Genomic DNA, 21,885 nt, shown 5'->3' on the forward strand with positions numbered 1-21,885 from the left:
CCAACCTAGATAACATATTCAAAAGCAGAGACATTACTTTGCCAACAAAAGTTCATCTAGTCAAGGCTATGGTTTTTCCTGTGGTCATGTATGGATATGAGAGTTGGACTGTGAAGAAGGCTGAGCGCCGAAGAATTGATGCTTTTGAACTGTGGTGTTGGAGAAGACTCTTCAGGGTCCCTTGGACTGCAAGGAGATCCAACCAGTCCATTCTGAAGGAGATCAGCCCTGGGATTTCTTTGGAAGGAATGATGCTAAAGCTGAGACTCCAGTATTTTGGCCACCTCTTGCGAAGAGTTGACTCATTGGAAAAGACTCTGATGCTGGGAGGGATTGGGGGCAGGAGGGGAAGGGGACGACAGAGGATGAGATGGCTGGATGTCATCACTGACTCGATGGACGTGAGTCTGAGTGAACTCCGGGAATTGGTGATGGACAGGGAGGCCTGGCGTGCTGCAATTCATGGAGTCGCAGAGTCGGACACGACTGAGCGACTGATCTGATCTGAATACCTTTACCAGGACAGTAGAGAGGAGTTGTTTAAGATACAAAGCTTTTAAAGGAAAGTGCATCTAAGCCCATAATTTGAGCATGGCATCAAAGTCATCTCAGAAATTTTGTTTTTGTAGGTAGCTTTTCACATGTTGAGTGCTGTAACTTAAGGTATTTAAGCAAACAAACAACCCTACAGAAATATCTTTTATCCAGATGTTATGGAACCAGGTCCCACTGCTCACCACCTACATGATCAATACTCATAAATATTAGTAGGAAGAATAATTGCCTTTAACCCAAATGCCAGCAATTGGGAGATGGGGAGATGGTGGATTCAGCGTCCCCCAGAAACTACCTCTGAAGAGTATGCTCAACCATGAAAGTTTTTAAAGGGAAAAAGGAAAGTAATTAGTTGATCAGGGAGATGGAGGTCAGAGTCATCACCGTCCCCCACTGTGTGCAGGTTTGTCGACTTCTCATGCTCTTTCTTCAGATGCCATCTTGTTCACAAAATTAGTGAAGGGGAAGCTAGGGAAGAGATCAAGTCATCCTTTAATTAATCATTCTTCATTTCCACTGTGATCCATGGAAAGAATCAACAGATTAAGCAAGGTATTGTGTGATCAAGGCTTCCCTGGTGGCTCAGATGGTAAAGAATCCACCTGCAGTAAAGCAGACCTGGGTTTGATCCCTGAGTTGGGAAGATCCCCTGGAGGAGGGAATGGCAAACCCCTCTGGTAGTCTTTCCTTGAGAATCCCCATGGACAAAGGAGCCTGGTGGGCTACAGTCCATGGGGTCACAAAGAGTCCGACACAACTGAGTGACTAACCACAGCACAGTATGTGACTAAAAGATCTGCAGGTTGTGCTAAGCCTAGAGATGCATAGAATATAGAGATATCTGGTTTAAGATTAAGACAAAGAGTGCCTCCTACAGAAAACTCTTTCCTGTCAAAAGATGATTACACTGCCTTTGTTTTGTCTGTGAAACTTGAGGTTCTAAAGAATGATTTGGGGTCACTTCAGCTCTCATCTCATTCAGTGCTGTTGTTCATGTGGGATGTTTCTCCTGTTGCTTAATTCTTTTTACCTTTTAGTGACCAAGCTTGTGGGGACTTTTTCGTTTCCAAGTAGTAATTGTGGAAATGAAATGCATTTATCAAAAATTGCGCACAGAAAAAATGCAGCAATGATTATCTGACTGCAGGCCACATAGCCTGTGGACAAAGTTTTCTCCTGTTCACTAATGTGAGCTAAGCTGAGACTTGGAGGCAGACTGTTTTTACTGCACAGATATCTGATTGTTTTGTCCTCTGCAACCTTATTTTCTAAATTAGTCATGTAGGTTAGGTATATAATTTATCCCCAGAATCAATTTCTCACTAAATCAATATTCTATTTTGACAGTGATTATTAATTACATTAAATTTTTGTGAAGAATTCTCTTTGCTACTGCAAACTAAGCCAAGGTTGAGTTTCCACAGCTGGCTGGCCCACTGTGTGCTTAGCCCATGGTTAATTAGCCCTCATAAATCCAAATCCATCACATATTTTTGAATGTTTTTTAAGAGGGACAGGGAGAGATGCTACTTGATTTTAAGTGTAAAACAATCTCAGTCATGTGAGGAGAGAAAATCTTAGTCTCTCTGATTTCCAATCCCAGCTCTGCCAGTTTTAATTCAATTATCTTAGATCTTAGGACCTTGAGGCATACTGCAGATAATGAAATAAGAGTCTGGGATGAGCAGGGCACCTGCATATTCTTCACTGAGCAGGTGGTAGTTAAATCTGTGAAGGTGATAAGATTGCCCAGAGAGAGGGAAGCATCTTAGGAGAAAGATCAGAAGCTTAAGCAAGCCTTCATATTGACAGAGAAACCAGCCTGTGAAATTCATTTCTGAAGTGTCTTCTTAGAATCCTCTAAGAAAAGTGTTCACATATTCTTCCCTGTGTTTCCATAGCACTCTGGGCCTTGTGCAAACCATCACGGATTTGTATCCAACTAAGGTCTGCCCAAAGAAAGGCAAGGCCAAAGAATGCTCAAACTACCGCACAATTGCACTCATCTCACATGCTAGTAAAGTAATGCTCAAAATTCTCCAAGCCAGGCTTCAGCAATATGTGAACTGTGAACTTCCAGATGTTCAAGCTGGTTTTAGAAAAGGCAGAGGAACCAGAGATCAAATTGCCAACATCCACTGGATCATCAAAAAAGCAAAAAATATTCCAGAAAAATATCTATTTCTACTGTATTGACTAGGCCAAAGCCTTTGACTGTGTGAATCACAATAAACTGTGGAAAATTCTGAAAGAGATGGGGATACCAGACCACCTGACTTGCCTCTTGAGAAACCTGTATGCAGGTCAGGAAGCAACAGTTAGAACTGGACATGGAACAACAGACTGGTTCCAAATAGGAAAAGGAGTACGTCAAGGCTGTATATTGTCACCCTGCTTATTTAACTTAAATGCAGAGTACATCATGAGAAACGTTGGGCTGGAAGAAGCACAAGCTGGAATCAAGATTGCCGGGAGAAATATCAATAACCTCAGATATGCAGATGACACCTCCCTTATGGCAGAAAGTGAAGAAGAACTAAAAAGCCTCTTGATGAAAGTGAAAGTGGAGAGTGAAAAAGTTGGCTTAAAGCTCAACATTCAGAAAACGAAGATCATGGCATCTGGTCCCATCACTTCATGGGAAATAGATGGGGAAACAATCCATTGCTTCAGTGACAGACTTTATTTTGGGGGGCTCCAAAATCACTGCAGATGGTGACTGCAGCCATCAAATTAAAAGATGCTTACTCCTTGGAAGGAAAGTTATGACCAACCTAGATAACATATTCAAAACCAGAGACATTACTTTGCCAACAAAGGTTTGTCTAGTCAAGGCTATGGTTTTTCCTGTGGTCATGTATGGATGTGAGAGTTGGACTGTGAAGAAGGCTGAGCGCCGAAGAATTGATGCTTTTGAACTGTGGTGTTGGATAAGACACTTGAGAGTCCCTTGGACTGCAAGGAGATCCAACCAGTCCATTCTGAAGGAGATCAGCCCTGGGATTTCTTTGGAAGGAATGATGCTAAAGCTGAAACTCCAGTACTTTGGCCACCTCATGCGAAGAGTTGACTCATTGGAAAAGACTCTGATGCTGGGAGGGTTTGGGGGCAGGAGGAGAAGGGGACGACAGAGGATGAGATGGCTGGATGTCATCACTGACTCGATGGATGTGAGTCTGAATGAACTCTGGGAGTTGGTGATGGACAGGGAGGCCTGGTGTGCTGCGATTCATGGGGTGGCAAAGAGTCAGACACAACTGAGCGGCTGAACTGAACTGAAGGTCTGTAACCTTCAGAGTTCTTGGTCCAGGCCATGTAAATCTGCACATCTTCATTATTCACTCCACTTTCATAACAGGCAGATGCTAAGTGTTGACTGCATTCTTGCCTGAAGCTTTCCACCATCATATTATACTTTTCTTGATAAAGATACTTAAATCATAGTCAGCCAAGGACTTGAGTTTTTAGTCTACCTGCTGCTTTTTTGGGCCAAGATCACTTCCCAATATAAAATCACCTTGTGGGGTGAGGTGATGATTAAGTGAAATGTTTGTGGAACTCTTAGCATATGCAAACACCTGGTAAATGGTATCTGCTGTTGCAATAACCACTCACCTTTGAAATGGACATTTTAAATACTTAGCATAATGTTACTTAGCTGTATGTTGGGAACAAGCCTAAATATGTCATAATGGCTCAAGACATGACCTCTCTGGCTCCATGACTTAGGCTTTGCAGTCTCCAGTCTCCATCAAGTTGCTTTTCCTCTTCTTGTGCCTCAGTGTCTCGATCTGTAAAATGAGATAACACTGTTACTTGATAGGGCTATTGTAAAGATTATCGACTTCACACATGTGAAGTTTCGAATGTGCAGCCCTGTACACAGTCAGCACTCAGTATATATTAACTAAGGATGGAAAACCAAGAAAGTGGAATTCTTACTTCCAAAGGTAGACATTTCCATTTTCCCCCCTTTTACTGGGCTTAGAATTTATAATTGACCACTTTTTTATCCCTGCGTGTATAGCTAAAGTTTCTGAATTTCTCATCTGTGATATCCTCTTGCTCATCTGTTTAGTATCAGTAACACCTACTGACTCCTGATAGTTTGGGATTCAACAACTACCCTCTGAGTCTCAAACATTCTCATCCATTAAAGATAGTACTGCCTAGGGGAGTTCTCTGGTGTCTACTGGTGAGGACTGCTAGGATTGATTTATTTCACTGCTGTGGCCCAGGTTCAATCCCTGGTCAGGGAACTGAGATCCCGCCAGATTCATGGCATGGCCAAAATAAAAAGTAATGCCTGCCTCATAGGGTTACTGAGTGTATCAAAAGAGCTAACGCCTAGAAAGTTCTTATCATAGTGTTGGACACATGCAATACATATTGTAATGAGCTCCTATAATTTTTTTTCCTTTGGATAGGAAAGCTTTCCCTGCCATTCCAACACATCTTTCGAGGAAAGAAGTTTAATCCTAACAGAACAATCTATTAAAGTTTATCTTTGAAAAGAATCCTTCATAAGGAGGCCTCCGTGTCTTTCTTCACTATTTCAGACATTTCTACTTGTGATTGGCGTGGGGATCGTGATGGTGGCTATGATTCCTTGGACTGTGATACCCCTGGCTCTCCTGGGCCTCATTTTCTTCCTGCTTCAGCTCTATTTCCTAAATACATCAGGAGATGTCAAACGCCTGGAATGTGCAAGTGAGTACCAGGGCTCTCAGGCTAGGGTGGCAGTGCAGGCTGGCTTCCGTTTATGCCATAATTACCCAGACCCCCGACATCCTGCAGACTCTATCTTGGAATTTCTCCCTAGATCAACATTAGGTAATTGCATATTATAGCCCTTGTGAGTCAGTGTGGCCCTTAAAGCAAGCACAGCTGGTGGCAGGTAACCTGCAGCTTTTGCATTTCAGCACAAGGAAAGCGAATGTGAGCCCCATGAGGACAGGGACTGCTTCTGTCTAGCTCACGGCACACTCCGTGACATAGCAGCCACTCAGTAAACATTTTTCTAAACATAAAATGTTATATCATGTTGCAATTAATGCAGAAGGAAAATAGGGAATTTTTCTTTCCCAGACTTACGAGAAATAAGGAAAGAAAAAGATTAGGAAAAGGAAAAGAGGCATCAGGAAATATATTCACAATGTCAGAGGTGATACATTTGGATAATACATTCTCTCACATACTCCAAAGATGGCAAATAAGTTGCAGTTGTTAAGTGTTTTGAAAAGATAAGCCCTGTTATTTTAAGATTTGCTCTTTATCATCACCAATACTTGGGGTGATGCCACACTGTGGCCGCCTTCCCCAAGGCTTTTCATATAAATGAATGCTGAAAATAACCACCTTGGGAGAACAAAGAAAGGGGATCTATTCAATACCCATTTAGTCTATTACTACATTCAAATTCCTAGTTTTAGAATAATAGGGAGCATGATTTATAGTTAATCATACCTAGGTTTGATCCCTGGGTTAGGAAGATCCCCACGAGAAGGGAAAGGCTACCCATTCTAGTATTCTGGCCTAGAGAATTCTATGGATTGTATAGTCCATGGGGTCGCAAAGAGTCAGACACAACTGAGTGACTTTCACTCACTCATTCTATTCTACAGGTAACCACATAGGATGAAATTATCTAGTGCTTATCTCATTGTTAATGCACAGATATAGTTAATCATTATTAACATAAAATCATAAGGAGAGAAGATTTTTAAAAAAGGAATGTGGATGATTATAAAAAAGTAAGGAAAGATGTTTGTATCAGAAACCTTGACTATGGATAGTGATTGCAAATTAATGCAAACTTCATTTTATAGAAACAAAGCCAAGAAGAGAAATATACTGTTTCCCATGGTTGTCTGTATCTACTAAGTGGAAAAATCTAAGTTCATTATTTAAAACTAGCTACAATTTTAATTTAGTCAAAGATAGGTTCAAAGAGAATTTTTCATTTCCAGGTTGTTAAAGTGAAGGTTGGTGTGAGCAGGAGCTTGAGGGTCACGTGGAGGATCCACTCCAGAAAGGGCATCATCCCTCCTCCCCCAGGCAGCCCTCCAGGAAGTGCCGGATGTGCCCTTTGGCAGGACACGCAACCAAAGAACATGGGAGGTAGTGGGTTTCCTCACATCCAGCCTCCCTGACTATCTATGTTGTTTGTCTCTGCTTCCACAGAACAAAGCCCAGTATTTTCCCACTTAGCATCTTCTCTCCAGGGACTTCGTACCATCCAGGCATACAAAGCCGAACAAAAGTTTCAGAAACTGTTTGAGATGTGCCAAGACTTGCACTCAGGTCTGTAAGTTTCTGGAAATGATTTCAAAGGATGGGATGTGCTCCCTTCAGAGTCCTGACCCCCCTCTCAGGTGGCCTTGCTGGCCAGCGGCTCTGTCTGTGTCAGCCTCAGGTTCCCTCCCTGCACACCTGCCTCTCCCACCCTCCTCTCAGCATCCCCTCTGTGTTCCCCTCTCCCCCTGTCACACCCCACTTCTCTCCTAACTGGCTTATATTGTCCAACTGTCAGTATGCCCTATGGCTTTGTCCCTTTAGGGCAGGAGTCAACAAACAGTTTTTTCAGAGAGCCAAATAGTAAACATGGTAGGCTTTGTGTGCCATACTGTCTCTGTTCCAGCTGCTCAACTTTGCTATTGTAGCACCAAAGTAGGCAAACATAATACATCAGCAAATGGCCATGATGGTGCTCCAATAAAACTTTATTTATAAAAGCAAGTGGTGGACTGTTCTTGCCACTCCCCACCCTCCCCTGCCCCCTACCCCTGCTGTAGTTTGCTGACTCTCTTTTCAGAACATTCAGGGCAGCAGATGTAATTGAGGAAAATAATTTCCTGATTTCCCACCCAGTTGATATGTATTATACTTTGTATCAGTGATTTTTTTTCCTGGGCAGAAATTTCAGAATGTGCTCTAAGCCTGTAAAACTCAGACCCATCTTTCCAACCTTTATTGTATTTTGAAGATAAAATGGAACTTTGAAAGCCACATTGAAAATCCTGTTAACTCATGGCCATTTAGATACCAGCTCCTCAGAGTAAACATGTATAGTAAGTGCAGACAGTGCTGGAAGCAGTGTATGAGCTGCACATTCTATCAGGGAGCTGGGAACGGCTGACTTTGTGAGAGGATGAGCCTCACTCTGACACCCAGCGCAGCAAGAAATGCACCAATGAGACCATTTCTCCATCTTCTTTATTAGGATCACATTTCTGTTTCTAACCTGTGGGTTGACATTTTCAGTGGGTGCTTCCCATAAAGCACCTGGATTGATTCCTGTGTACGTGTCCTATATATGGTCTGATGTCAAGACCTAGTTATGTGGGTGTGTCACTTGGCTGATCTACTACGTTGTGTAAAAATCTTATGTAGCTTTACTGACTCATTCAAAGCAGCTAACATGTTTTTTTTTCTCCCACTTATTTATTATGCTTATTATGGTTCATAAATCCAGAGAGCTGGCTCATGCTTTTGACCATGTCCCAATGTTTTGCCATGTGTCTGGATGTTGTCTGTGCCATCTTGGTCATCGGTGTTGCCTTTGGGGCCCTGATTCTGAAAGAATGTAAGTACAGATGTGAATAACTATTTGTGGTATGATTATAATTTCTAGGTGTATTAACAGTTATTAAATTGAACTCTTGCCACTTTATTTAACATCATAAACCATTGGTTCTAATGAATTGTAGTAAAGCATTTGCAATGTGTGATTCCACAGTTTGGCCCATATAGAGGAGTCATTTGAGTCTTGATGAGGCCTTTATTCTTTTTCTTTGAATGAGTTAAGTTCTACATAGCTGTAGCAAGCAGGCTTATGTAGTTGGGAGGAGAGAGCCAAGTTTACAATTAAGCATTTTGTCCACCCTTGGGCTTTAGGTTTTAGCTTTAAGGCTTCTCTGATCTCTTGGTTGCAGGTGCCTGGTGCACTGGGGTGATAAAGATTCTTTATATGAAAGAACAATGTCTTCACCACTGTTTGGATACCAGATGTACAGGTGTTGACATGTGGCATAAATTCACCATCTGTAATTATTCCATATTAACAACACTGATTCCACATGCTGCAACTTAGACCTGGAAGAGCGAAAATAAATAAAAATTTGGGGATTGCCAGGTGGCTCAGTGGTAAAGAATCTGCCTGTCAGTGCAAGAGACATAGGTTTGATCTTTGGGTTGGGAAGATCCCCTGGAGAAGGAAATGGGAACCCATTCCGGTATTCTTGCCTGGGAAATTCCATGAACAGAGGAGCCTGGCAGACTACAGTCCATGGGGTCACAAAGAGTTGGACACGACTTAGCAGCTAAACAACAACACTTAATCACAGTCTTTAATAATAGAACAATGAGAGTAGTATTTTATATTTTCAAGCACTGACTCTTTGAATCCATTGCCTTGTTTTCTGTGGTTTCTGCCTATAGCTGCATTGGATGTAAAAAGTGAAATTAGATGATGGTTCTTGAAACCATAATGACCAAAGTTTGAATGATGATATTATTTCTCACTTGTATAATGCTGTCAAGTGTACCTCAATCCTGTTGGGATTAATAAACTCATTTAATAGTCTTTCTGGATTCATAGTGGGGTTTCTGGTTTGTTGGTTTCCATTGTATCATGGTCTCAATCAATAGATAGTAAAAGTATAAGTAATAATATCACTATATGCTGCTGCTGCTGCTAAGTCTCTTCAGTCGTGTCTGACTCTGTGTGACCTCATGGACTGCAGCCTACCAGGCTCCTCCGTCCATGGGATTCTCCAGGCAAGAGTACTGGAGTGGGGTGCCATTGCCTTCTCCAATCACTATAGGCAGGTGATTTAAATATTATAAAGGACTTTTTCTGGTATAGTGACAGAAGGTTAGAGTTAAGAACAAGACTGACTTTCTCTTTTCTGCAAGCTGTGTTGGGAAAGTTGGCCAGCTGCATGTAAATCAATAAAGTTAGAACACACCCTCACACCATACACAAAAGTAAACTCAAAATGCCTTAAAGACTTAAACATAAGATATGACACTATAAAACTCCTAGAAGAGAACATAGGCGAAACATTCCATGACCTAAGTCATACCAATGTTTTCTTAAGTCAGTCTCCCAAGGCAATAGAAATAAAAATAAATGGAACCTCATCAAACTTATAAGCTCCTGCATCAAAAAGGAAACCATAAACAAAACGAAAAGACAACCTACAGAGTGGGAGGAAATATATGCAAATGATGTGACTGACAAGGGCTTAACTTCCAAAATAGGCAAACGCCTTATACAACTCAATAACAACAAAAGCCCAGTTGAAAAATGTGCTGCTGCTGCTGCTGCTAAGTCACTTCAGTCATGTCCGACTCTGTGTGACCCCATAGACGGCAGCCACCAGGCTCCCCCATCCCTGGGATTCTCCAGGCAAGAACACTGGAGTAGGTTGCCATTTCTTCTCCAAGACCTAAATAGACATTTTTCTGAAGAACATACTGATGGCCAACAGACACAAGCAAATGTGATCAATATTGCTAATTATTAGAGAAATGCAAATTAAAACTATAATGAGACCCCATGCCATACCAGTCAGAATGGCCATCGTTAAGAAGTCTTACAGATAACAAATGATGGAAAGGGTGTGGGGAAAAGGAAGCCTTCCTACACTGTCTATGGGAATGTAAATTGGTGCAGCCACTAAGGAAAACAGTGTGGAGGTTCCTCAAAAAACTAATAGAGTTGCCATATGATCCAGCAGTCCCACTCCTGGGTATATATCTGGACAAAACTATTACTCAAAAAGATGTATGCACCCTGCTGCATCATAGGAGCCGTATTCACAATAACCAAGATATGGAAGCCATGTAAATGTCCATCAATAGATGAATGGATGAAGAAGATGTGATACATATATACAATGGATGTAAACAAGAATGAAGTAATGCAATTTGCAGTAACATGGATGGATCTAGAGATTGTCATACTAAGTGAAGTAAAATAGAAATACCACATGATATCACTTGTATGTGGTTGATGTTGTTTAGTCACTCAGTCATGTTCAACTCTTTTGTGATCCATGGACTGTAGCCCATCAGGCTCATCTGTCCATGGGATTTCCCAGGCAAGAATACTGGAGCGGGCTTGCCATTTCCTTCTCCAGGGGATCTTCCCAGCCCAGGAATAGAACTCAAGTCTCTTGCATTGGCAGGAGAATTCTTTACCACTGAGGCACCAGGGAAGCCCATCACTTATATGAGGAATCTAAAATAAGACTCAAAAGAACTTACCTGTGAAACAGAAACAGACTCACAGACATAGAGGACAGACTTATGGTTGCTATGGGGGAGGGATGGATTGGGAGCTTGGGATTAGCAGATGTCAACTATTACATATAATATGGATATACAACAAGGTCTAATTGTATAGCACAAGGGACTATATTCAATATCCTGTGATAAACTGCAATCGAAAAATATGAAAAATGTGTATATAACTGAATCACTTTACTGTACAGCAAAGATAATCAACTATACTTTGACAAAATAAAATTTTAAAAAGAATGGGACTGACTTTATTCCCCTTCTTCCTCATTTAGCTTGGACTCCTGGGCAGATTGGCCTGGTCCTGTCTCTCACCCTCACACTCATGAGGATGTTCCAGTGGTATGTCAGGCAAAGCACCGAAGTGGAACATGGTGATGTTTATCATTATGTTCTTAGCCTCTTCTAGTCTCCTTGCCATTAAATGGCATAAAAGCAATTCTTGCATAAAGTAGTAAAGCTGTTATTTTTACATTGTAGTAACAAGGGTTTTTGAGATCCTTCCTCCATCTGTTCAAATTAATGTTAAATAAAATACATATATATTTTCTTCAGTCTTATGTGTATCATGTCAGCAGGTTTTATATTCATCACAAGATGTCTTCAAAGATAATAAATGTCACTGTAGGAAGGAAGTTCTAAAATCCTGAAGAGGATATAAGTTAATTTCTTAGGGGTTTATTTTTGTTCCTTAATGGGTAATTTCTCTTTTTTGGTAAAAGTAAAATTTAACATTTGGAGGTTGGTTGTTTAATTAACATATCTCCTAGCCATCTCCCATTTTACCATTTGTGCTTGTTGACCACCTGAATTAGTGGTTGTCCCTTCTTGTAGGATAAGCTACATCTCGAAATGTGCTATCAAATTTGTTGAACTGTGGTTGTTTAGTAGGTCTTAATCAATATGTAAAATTTTCCTCTTTTGAATATTTACATCTTCTTCTAAAGGGAGAAAAGCAATAAAAATGAAATCTTTCCACTTCTCTCTTCTTATAGAGTAGAAAGTGACTAATAATTAAAATGAGGCTTGATGACTGTCCATTTCTGCTCATCAATGACACAGGGCCCTTCTGTAGCCGTACATTACTGATTAGTGTTCATAATTATTCTTTTCTTTGAGAAAACTCTTGTTTGCCTATTCAGATGTGAAAGGTGGATCAATAAAATCTTACCATATTTCTAAAGTTTTTAGTTTTAATACCATGTTGAAGGAAGTAGCTATAAGTGAAAGTGTTACAAGAAAATGGCATATCATCAAAGTCCTCCTTAGATTCCTACTTCTGTGCTTTGGGGATAATAAGACCTGGGATATTCTTAACCATAAAAAAGCAGATATCAAGATGAAAAAGCAAAATGTCTCATTTACAGTCTCTGAACATTCATAAACCAGACCCTCTGTTCCTAACCCACGTGATGTCATGTATCTTTCAGATGATGTCAGCAGAAAGGGTGATTGAATATACAGAGCTTGAGGAAGAAGAACCCTGGGAACTTGACTTTCGTCCACCAGCATACTGGCCTGACAACGGAATGATTGCCTTTAACAATGTGAATTTCAAGTACAGCCCAGACGGGCCTCTGGTATTGAAGGACTTGACAGTAAGCACTAAACCAAAAGAAAAGGTTTGTTTATGCCATTTACCTCTTTAAAATCTAGATTTAGCACCACATCTGCTGTTTACTTCCTTGTCCATGTGTCAGGGAACTCTTTGTTCCTCTCGGATGCAGATTAGATCAGTGACATCGTGGGTGAAACTTTCTTAGAAACTAACCGTGTAGTGAGGATCCCAGCACTTCTTTGTGTTGTGAGCTCCCTCATGGTGGTTGGTGGGCCCTGGATCCTGGAGCTGGAACTTAACCTGACCCATGATACTATATGTTTCACCTGATTATTCATGTGGAGTCTCTGAAGTCAACCCTTTCGCCCTGTCCATAACTCTCCAATATCTCCTTCCTGTCCATCTTTTCTTCTTTATGCCTCTGGAATCTTCTCTTCCTCCCATTACATCTTTCAGTTGCAGTCTCCTCCTCTGTCCCTTGGCCCTTCCCAGAGACTTTCCTCCACTCACCCACACTGAGCTGTCATCCCCCTGCTGTCACCCACAGACTTCTCTTTTCTTTAGCACAGATCTGATCCTTACTGGCCTGGGTAAGATGATGCTGGAACCATAGTTCACCCCTAGGTACACTCCAAATAGGGACCGTTTGGCCAGCTTGGGGCCATCAGAGAAGAGTCCAGAATCGTGAGTCCATCAAGCGTGAGGAACCAGAGCCCCCAGCTGGATGCAGGGTCCAGAGACCTGCTTAAAGTGGATGAAAACAAAATGAAAGGAGCAGGGGAAGATCCACTTGGGAGATGGCAGAAGGGTTTGTGGTCTTGCCAGTGTCCATGTCTGCTGGTGATGTTCCTTTCACACTCAGCTTGGGACCCTCAGCTGGGACTAGGGTTGACTCCTTAAGAAGAGAATAAACCATAACAGACAAGGCAGTGGGAATCTCTTTCCCCACCTACCTCTCCAGCCTCGAGTCCATACACACACCCCCTACACTTGGATCTTGTGTTGTTGTTGTTGTTCAGTCACCAAGTTGTGTCCGACTTTCTGTGACCCCAGGGACTGCAGCAGGCCAAGCTTCCCTGTCCTCCACTATCTCTCTGAGTTTGCTCAAGCTCATGTCCATTGAGTCCTTTATGCCATCTAACCATCTCAGCCTCTGTCTTGTGTACATTCTCTCAGAGCACCTTGTCCTCCCAGCTTCCAGTGTGAATGTTGCCCTAGACCCCAGGGACACTTTTCCATCTCTAGATGGTGGATGTATCATTTTCACAATCAACTCTAATGCCCCTCTATGCTTCCACAGGATCTTATATATTCTTTAAGACAGTGTGTGTGGTACACTTGTGTTCATAGCTGCCAAAGTAGGAAGCAACCCAAGTGCCCCTGTTTTCAAAGTGAGTGAAGAAACAAAACGTATAATATCCTTAAAATGCAATATTATTCAGTTTTAAAACAGGAAGAAAATTCTGACCCATGGATGAACCCTGAGGACATCATGATATGTGAAATAAACCAGACACACAAAAAATAAATACTGTATGATTCCACTTATATGAGGTTCTTAAAGTAAAAAAAAAAAATTATAAAGACAGGAAGTAGAAAGATGATTGCTGGAGAATGGGAAAATGTTTTTTAATGGATATAGCTTTACAAGGCAAAATAATCTGGAGGTTGGTTGTACAACAATGTGAATGTACTTAACATTAAACTGTCCACTTAAAAATGGTTGAATTGGTAAATGTTATAACAATAAAAGCACCCGTGGCATGCTTTGTAATTTTGGATCTGTGTCACACAGAACCCTGAGGCTTCTTAAGATCAGAGAGCATCTCCTGAAAGTGGCATTCTGCAGGGCACCGAGAGGGTGCTGAGGGACTGCTGGCTGGGAGAGTGAGTGAGTAACACAGGTGTGAGCAACCAATAACCAAAACACACACAAGACAACTCCATAAACTGATTACCTTGTGTTTTAAATACTTTAAGAACTGTTCTTTAAAACTCTTTCCACCATAGACGCATCTAGTAGAGTATAGCTATAATTTAATGAGTGATACCCTTGTGACATGGGCTTCAGTGGTGGTTCAGTGGTAAAGAATACACCTGCCAAGCAGGAGATATGGGTTCAGTCCCTGGGTTGGGAAGATGCCCTGGAGAAGGAAATGGCAACTTATTCCAGTATTCTTGCCTGGAGAATCACATAAACAGAGGAGCCTAGTAGGCTACAGTCCATGGAGTTGCAAAAGAATCAGCCATGACTTAGTGACTAAACAACACTTGCTATAGAAAAAAAATATTCACCTTGATGCCTAAATGATACCTAGGGAGCAGTTTCAGTAAATCATATGGCAAAAGCTCTCTCCTTATTATTACCAGTTTCACTGAAGGCCAGGGAGAAGGTGAGGACTCCTGTGCTGGGAAAACATTCACTGGAGCTCATGTTCAGCAATGTGTCTGTCAGATTTCCCGTTACAAATGTAATTCTGTTCATTCACACCCATCTTAAATTTCCCTAGGTGCCAAAAATATTAGTTATTATTGTATGACTCTATAGTACACCTTCGAGACAAACATACTTTTATTCTTCCATTTTAAACCCCCAAAGTCTTAGAGTTAACCTGAGATTCTGAAATGCTTGAGGGAAAATTAGATTTGGAGACTGAGCTAGTAACTGTGGTAGCTTGACTTTTCATGGTGTCTTGGTCTACTCAGACCATCACCAGTAGCTTCATTTCTGAGTTTGGAGATTATACCCAGGCAGTGGAGAAGGCAGTGGCACCCCACTCCAGTACTCTTGCTTGGAGAATCCCATGGACAGAGGAGGCCTGGTGGGCTGCAGTCCATGCGGTCACGAAAAGTTGGACAGGACTGAGCGACTTCACTTTCACATTTCACTCCCATGCATTGGAGAAGGAAATGGCAACCCACTCCAGTGTTCTTGCCTGGAGAATATGGTAGGCTGCCGTCTCTGGGGTCGCACAGAGTCGGACACGACTGAAGCGACTTAGCAGCAGCAGCAGTGTGTTCATGAAACCATTGCACTCCACCTGTGCACATCCCATGTTCCCTCTCCTGCTCACCTGTCCCAAACCCATCACTCCAGTCACCCCTTTGGTGTTAGATTTGATTGGGGGAGGCTGCTGGAAGGGACATGGGAGTGAGCCCGCCCAGCAGAAGTGGGGGTCTGTTCTTTTTCCATTGTTTCCCCTGCTGTCCTGATTCCTGGACGATAGAGTCAATAAGAAAGTGTAGAAGGTACTATGCTGGTTTCTAATTCGTGAAAGAAATAGCAAGTAAAAATAAAGCCCCCAAACAAGGTAAATATCACCCTAGACTTCCTGGGTAGATTCTGAACATGGGCTGCATTTCTCACATAGATGATTTTGTAATTGATTTGATCATTTTAGAGAGTCCTGGGCCATTTTAGAGCATTTTCCATCACTGGAGGTAGATTGATTTTTTTTTTTTTCTTGCTCAGAGCTATTGCTTGGATAATCCATTTTTAGAGATGCTTACTAGACCTTGCTATAATGTGCAAAAATATGTTTCCTAACTTTGCTCCTTTTTTACATGATATTTTCTCAGAAACCCCTCTCCTCAGTCCCAGACTGTCCCCCTTACCCTGCCTGCTTCCTAATTCCCTGTGACTCAGACTGTGGTGCCAGGGCCAGCAGCACCTCTATCTCCTGGAGCTTCTTAGAAATGCAGAGTCTTAGGTTCACCCAGACCTCTTGACTCAGCATCGCATTTGAACAAGACCCTCCAGTAAAGTCCTTTCTCTCCCATAGGCAGTTTTTGATGACTGATAACCTGTGATTTCCAAGATATTTCCTTTGACATTTTGAAATTGAGCTCATGAATCACATAAACCTCTCTGGTAACTGAGCATGAGGCTCTAGAAGGTTCTCTGTCACTTATCCTACAGATTTATTCACTTTTATATTCCGCAAAGCATGCCTTTGCATCATAATTTAATACGCTGTGATTCCACTGCATTTCCTTGCATCTTTCCGTGGAGTCTGTCTTCATCACAGGCAGTTTTCATCCTTCTCCCACCTTCCCCACACCAGCCTTCTGCAGGGACTGGAAGGATTTCCCACAAGCTCAGCCCTGCCTGAACCCGGAGACAAAGACAGTGTGAGATCCTTTCACTACAAGATGGGATCAGATCAAAAATGAGTCTTGCTGCTCCAAGCAGGGTACGAGGTCTGTTTGGCCTATTTCCTGGGGAACCATGTACCCCACTTAGCTGCAGGTTTCTCTTCCCAGCCCAGCTATGGGTGCCATTTCTTCCTGCTGACAGCCAGCTCACCTGACCTCAAGCACCCTCTTTGCTCAGTGACGTCAGCCCCCTTGTCCCACCCACCACGTTATACTCACCAATATTGATGCCATGCCTAAGTTGTCTATCCATAGGACCTATATGTGAAGCTAGTTGTTTGAACTGCAGCTACACCTCTTTCCACTTTCTCTGTTCTACTTAGACAGAGGGACATACTAAGGGGTCAAGCCATCCCGGTGATAAGGAGGCCATCAGCAGATGGGAAAGAGCCTGACAGACATGGATTTGAGTCCCATGCTGTGACTTATGGGCTCTCTTATTTCAGGCAGACTAATTTCTCTTATAAGCCTCAATCTTTTCTGTTGCAAAATGCAAGTGATAGGACCTAACCTTTAGGGTTGTTGAACAACTTAAACAAGATAAGACACATAACACCTGGCATGAAGACCAGCACACAAGCCAGTGCTTGAGCAAAGATAGTTGTCATTTTCATAGAATGTAAAATTACCTTACCCACTTACACTGTATAAAATTTTGTTTATCCAATTGAAACTGAGGAATTGGCCATTTGCAACTGTATTTATAGCTGTAAGATTAATCTCCCATGCCTGTCTCTTTGTCTATTTATGTATGTAAGCAATATGACAATCAATTTTCCATAAATTTCTCCAGTCTGAGTTAAAAATCTCACCCTCCCATGGAAGCCTCTTTTGCACAGGATACCACAGACAATATAAATAACACAAAGGCAAATCCAATACAGATCCTGCTGTCAACACATCTAGTCCACTTGATGAAACAAGAAAAGTACTAAGTTAGCTTTGTAAGATAGAAGTGATCACGATTTTTATAGAAGTTTGGGAAAAGATGATATAGCATTTGTTAGGGTGGGGAGAAGTCGACAGGAGAGGATAGAGAGAGAATTCCTGGGAAATTAGGCATGTGAGACAGACTTAGTGATGTGTGGTTTGGATTTCACCAGGTGCAAATGCATGTGGAAGGCATTCCGGGTAGTGGGACCCGCATAACAAAGGTGTGATGCCCTGACCCAATGAACGAAGAACTAGGCACCTGGCAGTTCACTCCTCCGTGCAGTGAACCACCAGGTGTGCAATAGTTACATGTCCAACCCTCGCAACTACCTAGGACCCCAAGGAAGCCAACTTGTAGAGATGAAGGATGGAGAGGTCAGTGGGAGAAGTTTCGTAGAAGAGACATCCTGGGGTGGAGTGATGGGGATGGAGCTGGCTTTTGGGAGTTTAACCTGAGAAGTGGACTAGAGTCAGCAGATGTGGGAGGCGGGGAGCCTATAGCTGTTGTGTCTCCAGTAAGACATTCTGGGAAAGGGACTCCACTTTTTGGAATCAGACTCATGTTGATTAAAACAAAGCTGTAACACCCAGGTTTGTGAATGTGCAGAGAAACAAGTGGGAGTAGAAAATGGCATGTGGAATTCCTTGGAGGTCCAGTGGTTAAGACCTGGCCCCTCCACTTCTGGGAGCCCAGAGTTTGATCTCCATATTGGGAACTAAGATCCCCCAAGGCACATGGCATAGCTAAAAAAAAAAAAATCTTATTTCTAGAAAGTAGGTTGCCACTCCATAACAGCTTCCTCTGAAAATGTTCATACCTGTTTCTTGTCAATTACATATCTAAGAATTTCTCTGAAGGAAATTATGGAGGTTGTTTGCAAAGATTTAGCCTCAAGAATATTAAATAGTTATTTATAATAGCAAAATATTGGAGACCATCTAACTACCTGGAAATCAGGGGTTTGTTAAATGATCATACACACTGTAATATTATGTAGCCATTAAAATACTTTTATGAAATACTAAATGAAAAGAGATTACAACAGTATGTTCATGTTAATCCCATTCTGTTTAAATATATGAACACAGCCACATACAAGTATAGAAAGTAAAAACATCAACATCTTAAGAATGGTTTTTATCAGAGTATAGTTAGAATTTATTTACTTTTCAAATTCATTTGCACTGATTATGATTAAGAAAGTGTTTGCTTTAATTTGTGTTTTAATAGGTGATACAGACTGGCATTCAGGTACTGAATGTAGGCCTTAAAATAAGGGATTGAGTCATGAGGAGTAGAATCCTCAAGGCTTGGCACCAAGCTTGGCACCCAGAAATACAGACATACCTGGTTTGATTGTGCTTTACAGATAGTGTATTTTTAATGAATTGAATGTTTCTGCCAACCCTGAATCCAGCAAGTCCATCTGTGTCATTTTTCTTACAACCTTAGTTCACTCCCTGTCTCTGTGTCACATTTTGGTGATTCTTGGCAATATTTCAAACATTTTCTTTACTATCATATTTGTCATGGTGATCAGTGGTCAGTGTTCTTTAATGTTACAACCCAGTAAAGGCTCAGATGATGGTTAGCACTTAAGTATTTGAAAATTAAGGTATGTATATTATTTTTCAGACATAATTCTATTATCCAATTAGCAGTCTACAGTATAGAATAAACATAACTTTTGTATGTAAAGAGGAACAAAAAATCAATATGAATTACTGTATTTTGCAATGTTCACATTATTATGGTTGTCTGGAACTAAATCCACAGTATGGTCAAGGTCTGTGGGTACACAGAACATGAATCATATATATACACACTAGGCCCTGCCTATAAGCAGAAAATGGCCTGTGTTATATAAATTGGGGTATAGCATAAAGTACAAAATGGCTACAAAATAATAAAAATATCTAAACTCACTATTCTTACATTTAATCTCTATAGAGAAAAATTCTTTTTTGAAATGCTATGATTGAATTTGCAGACATTTGAAACATTTGAGACATTTTAATGAGCAAATGTGAAAAGCTCCCAGTGTTCTGATTACAATGTTCAGAAAGATTTAGTTCTCTTTGTATAAAGCCATGGGTTTTAAAAAATTACTGAATGAATTTACAAATCATTGAAAGCATGTCTAACACCCCTCATCAATTTCAAATTCCAAAAGAGAAATGAAATCATCTCTTGGAAACTTCCACAAGGGAGCTGGGCAAGCTCATTGGTTAAAAAAAAAAAAGCCAGTTTCTATATAGTACATGTTTATATGCACACATCTGTAAGCCAGTTTTTACAGTATAATTTTATCCCTAACCAGCATTTTACCTGCATTATATTGATTCCTTAATCTTATTCTTAATGCACTTAATTTCTCTCTATTTGGGTTTTAATAACTAGACTGAAACTTGCATGTATCTTTCCAAGAAACAGTTGTATTAAGTTGTTTATAAAATGCCTTTTGAACTGTTCCAATGAAAGGTCCCATATAAAGAGCAAATGTTGTTAATCACAGACCAATGTCTTTTAAGACACTGAGACCTGCATTTTATAATTTTAAGATGTTTCCTTTCAAGATAGAATATAATTAATATATTTGCCATCAGGAAATGATTTAGTTTCTCTGTCAAGGAATAATTCTCGAATAACAGATCCCTGAGAAAATAAGTCCTTGTTTGTGTATAACACTTCTGACTTGACTTGTTGATATCTCTAAAATTATCCATGTAGTTCTCAAGGTCAAAAAACCTAGAGAGTAGGAATAAAGTTAATTTAAAGTGAACTTCTTATGGACCACTTAGGAGACTGCTGGCTTTTCCAAGGCCAGTAGATTTATTCTGTTTTTTTTTTTTTTTTTTTTTAACTCTTGAGGACCAGGGGTCTCAACCAGGGACATTTGTGAATATCTGCCATTTTTAGGTGTCACAGTTTGGAGGTTGTGTCTGGTGTCAAGTGGATAGAGTCCATGGCTACTGCTAAACAACCTATAATACACAGGACAGGTCCCCTGACCCCCCAAACAATGAATCACCTGGCCCATAATGCCAACAGGGCCATGCTTAACAAACTTACAGACTACTCTATATACAACTTTTAAAATTCATCATCAATATCCAGGGTTTCTCCTAGGTTGGCTGCATGTTGTTAATTCTTAATCCCTCCTGGATCTCTCTACAGGTTTGCATCGTGGGAAAAACAGGAGCTGGAAAAAGTTCCCTCATTGCTGCACTCTTCAGATTCTCAGACTTCCAAGGTACAATTTCGATTGATAAAAATTTGACAACCAGTATTGGACTTCATGATTTAAGGAAGAAAATGTCAGTTGTACCTCAGGTATGCATGTCAGAACATTTTCATATATTCTTTTTATAAAGCACCTAAGTTCAATTGCTTTTATGTTGATAATTTTTTTTTTTCAAATTGCATTAAAGGGTTGATCCCTTTTCCCCCAATAGATCATAGCAGCAGGTATTTTCTTTTTTTTTTAATGGATGAATCTTTTTTATTATTATTTTTTTTTTTTTACTTTACAATATTGTATTGGTTTTGCCATACATCAACCTGCATCCACAGCAATCAGAGCAGAAAAAGAAATAAAAGGTGTTTTCAACAGATATTTTCATCAGATACCAGGGTTTGTTTTTTTGTTTTTTCATCTGTTCTGTGAGCCTATGATTTAGTAACTTACCCAGGCAGATTTCTGCACTCACACTTCTTCAGATGCCACAGTTTTACCCACTGATAACCACATAATACTAATAACAAAATGATAAATGTTTAACACTTGAGAGGCTCCTGTAGGGAAACATGAATTGTAAGTGTCTTACAGATGGAATTTTGCTGTAGAAAATAAAGCTATCTTTTTTCAGAGGTGATTGTCTTTGAGGGCTTTCTTTGAAACTGTGGAGCTTTGAGAATTACAGGGTGTTGATGCTGTAGAGAAACTCAGAACTTAACCCTTAATAAATGATTAACCAGGGATGCAGTACAGTATCGTGAGAAAGAACACAGGGCACAGAATTCCATCTCTGTGCTCCTCAGTTTTCTCTCCCTTGCAAGCCAGCTAACAGTACCAACTCCTCGAGCCGCTTTGAGGACTATATAAATAGATCAGCATATGTAGGATGCTTCATGTAGACCTAGTATATGGTTGCTGTGATGGTGGGGTATTGAATTGACCTTCTCTTCCTGGGCTCTGATTCTATTTTCTTTTGTTCTGTTTCTTAAACAAGTACAAATTTCACTGAGTATTTTGGAGACTAGATTATATGCACATGTAAATATGTCATATTTATATTCCACATATATGTGATATTATGTGGTATTTCTCTTTCTCTGTCTGATTTATTTTACTTAGTATGACAATCCCTAGGTCCAT

General features: G+C 40.7%; 2 protein-coding genes and 1 long non-coding RNA gene across 5 annotated transcripts in view; all 3 read left to right on the forward strand.

The window, feature by feature from the left end:
* LOC107131218 (ATP-binding cassette sub-family C member 4-like) overlaps positions 1-11,414 on the forward strand; it is a 66,709-nt gene extending 55,295 nt beyond the window's left edge. For all 3 annotated transcript variants that reach the window (XM_025000206.2, XM_059892302.1, XM_059892303.1), the window contains 4 exons: positions 5,115-5,265; positions 6,739-6,858; positions 8,030-8,140; positions 11,136-11,414. In XM_025000206.2, the coding sequence (XP_024855974.2) occupies positions 5,115-5,265; positions 6,739-6,858; positions 8,030-8,140; positions 11,136-11,269 (516 nt within the window). In that variant the 3' untranslated portion in view covers positions 11,270-11,414. The remainder of the gene's footprint in view (positions 1-5,114; positions 5,266-6,738; positions 6,859-8,029; positions 8,141-11,135) is intronic.
* The window catches only part of LOC100337053 (ATP-binding cassette sub-family C member 4), a 1,051,816-nt gene that overhangs the window by 804,571 nt on the left and 225,360 nt on the right, over positions 1-21,885 (forward strand). The gene's annotated exons all lie outside the window — the stretch shown is intronic.
* LOC132346789 (uncharacterized) lies at positions 12,398-20,768 on the forward strand. Its single transcript, XR_009496740.1, has 3 exons — positions 12,398-12,482; positions 14,214-14,322; positions 20,685-20,768. It is a non-coding gene; the product is annotated as an uncharacterized lncRNA (long non-coding RNA).

Source organism: Bos taurus, chromosome 12 (genome assembly GCF_002263795.3).
Source record: "Bos taurus isolate L1 Dominette 01449 registration number 42190680 breed Hereford chromosome 12, ARS-UCD2.0, whole genome shotgun sequence".
Classification (NCBI taxonomy): Eukaryota; Metazoa; Chordata; class Mammalia; order Artiodactyla; family Bovidae; genus Bos; species Bos taurus.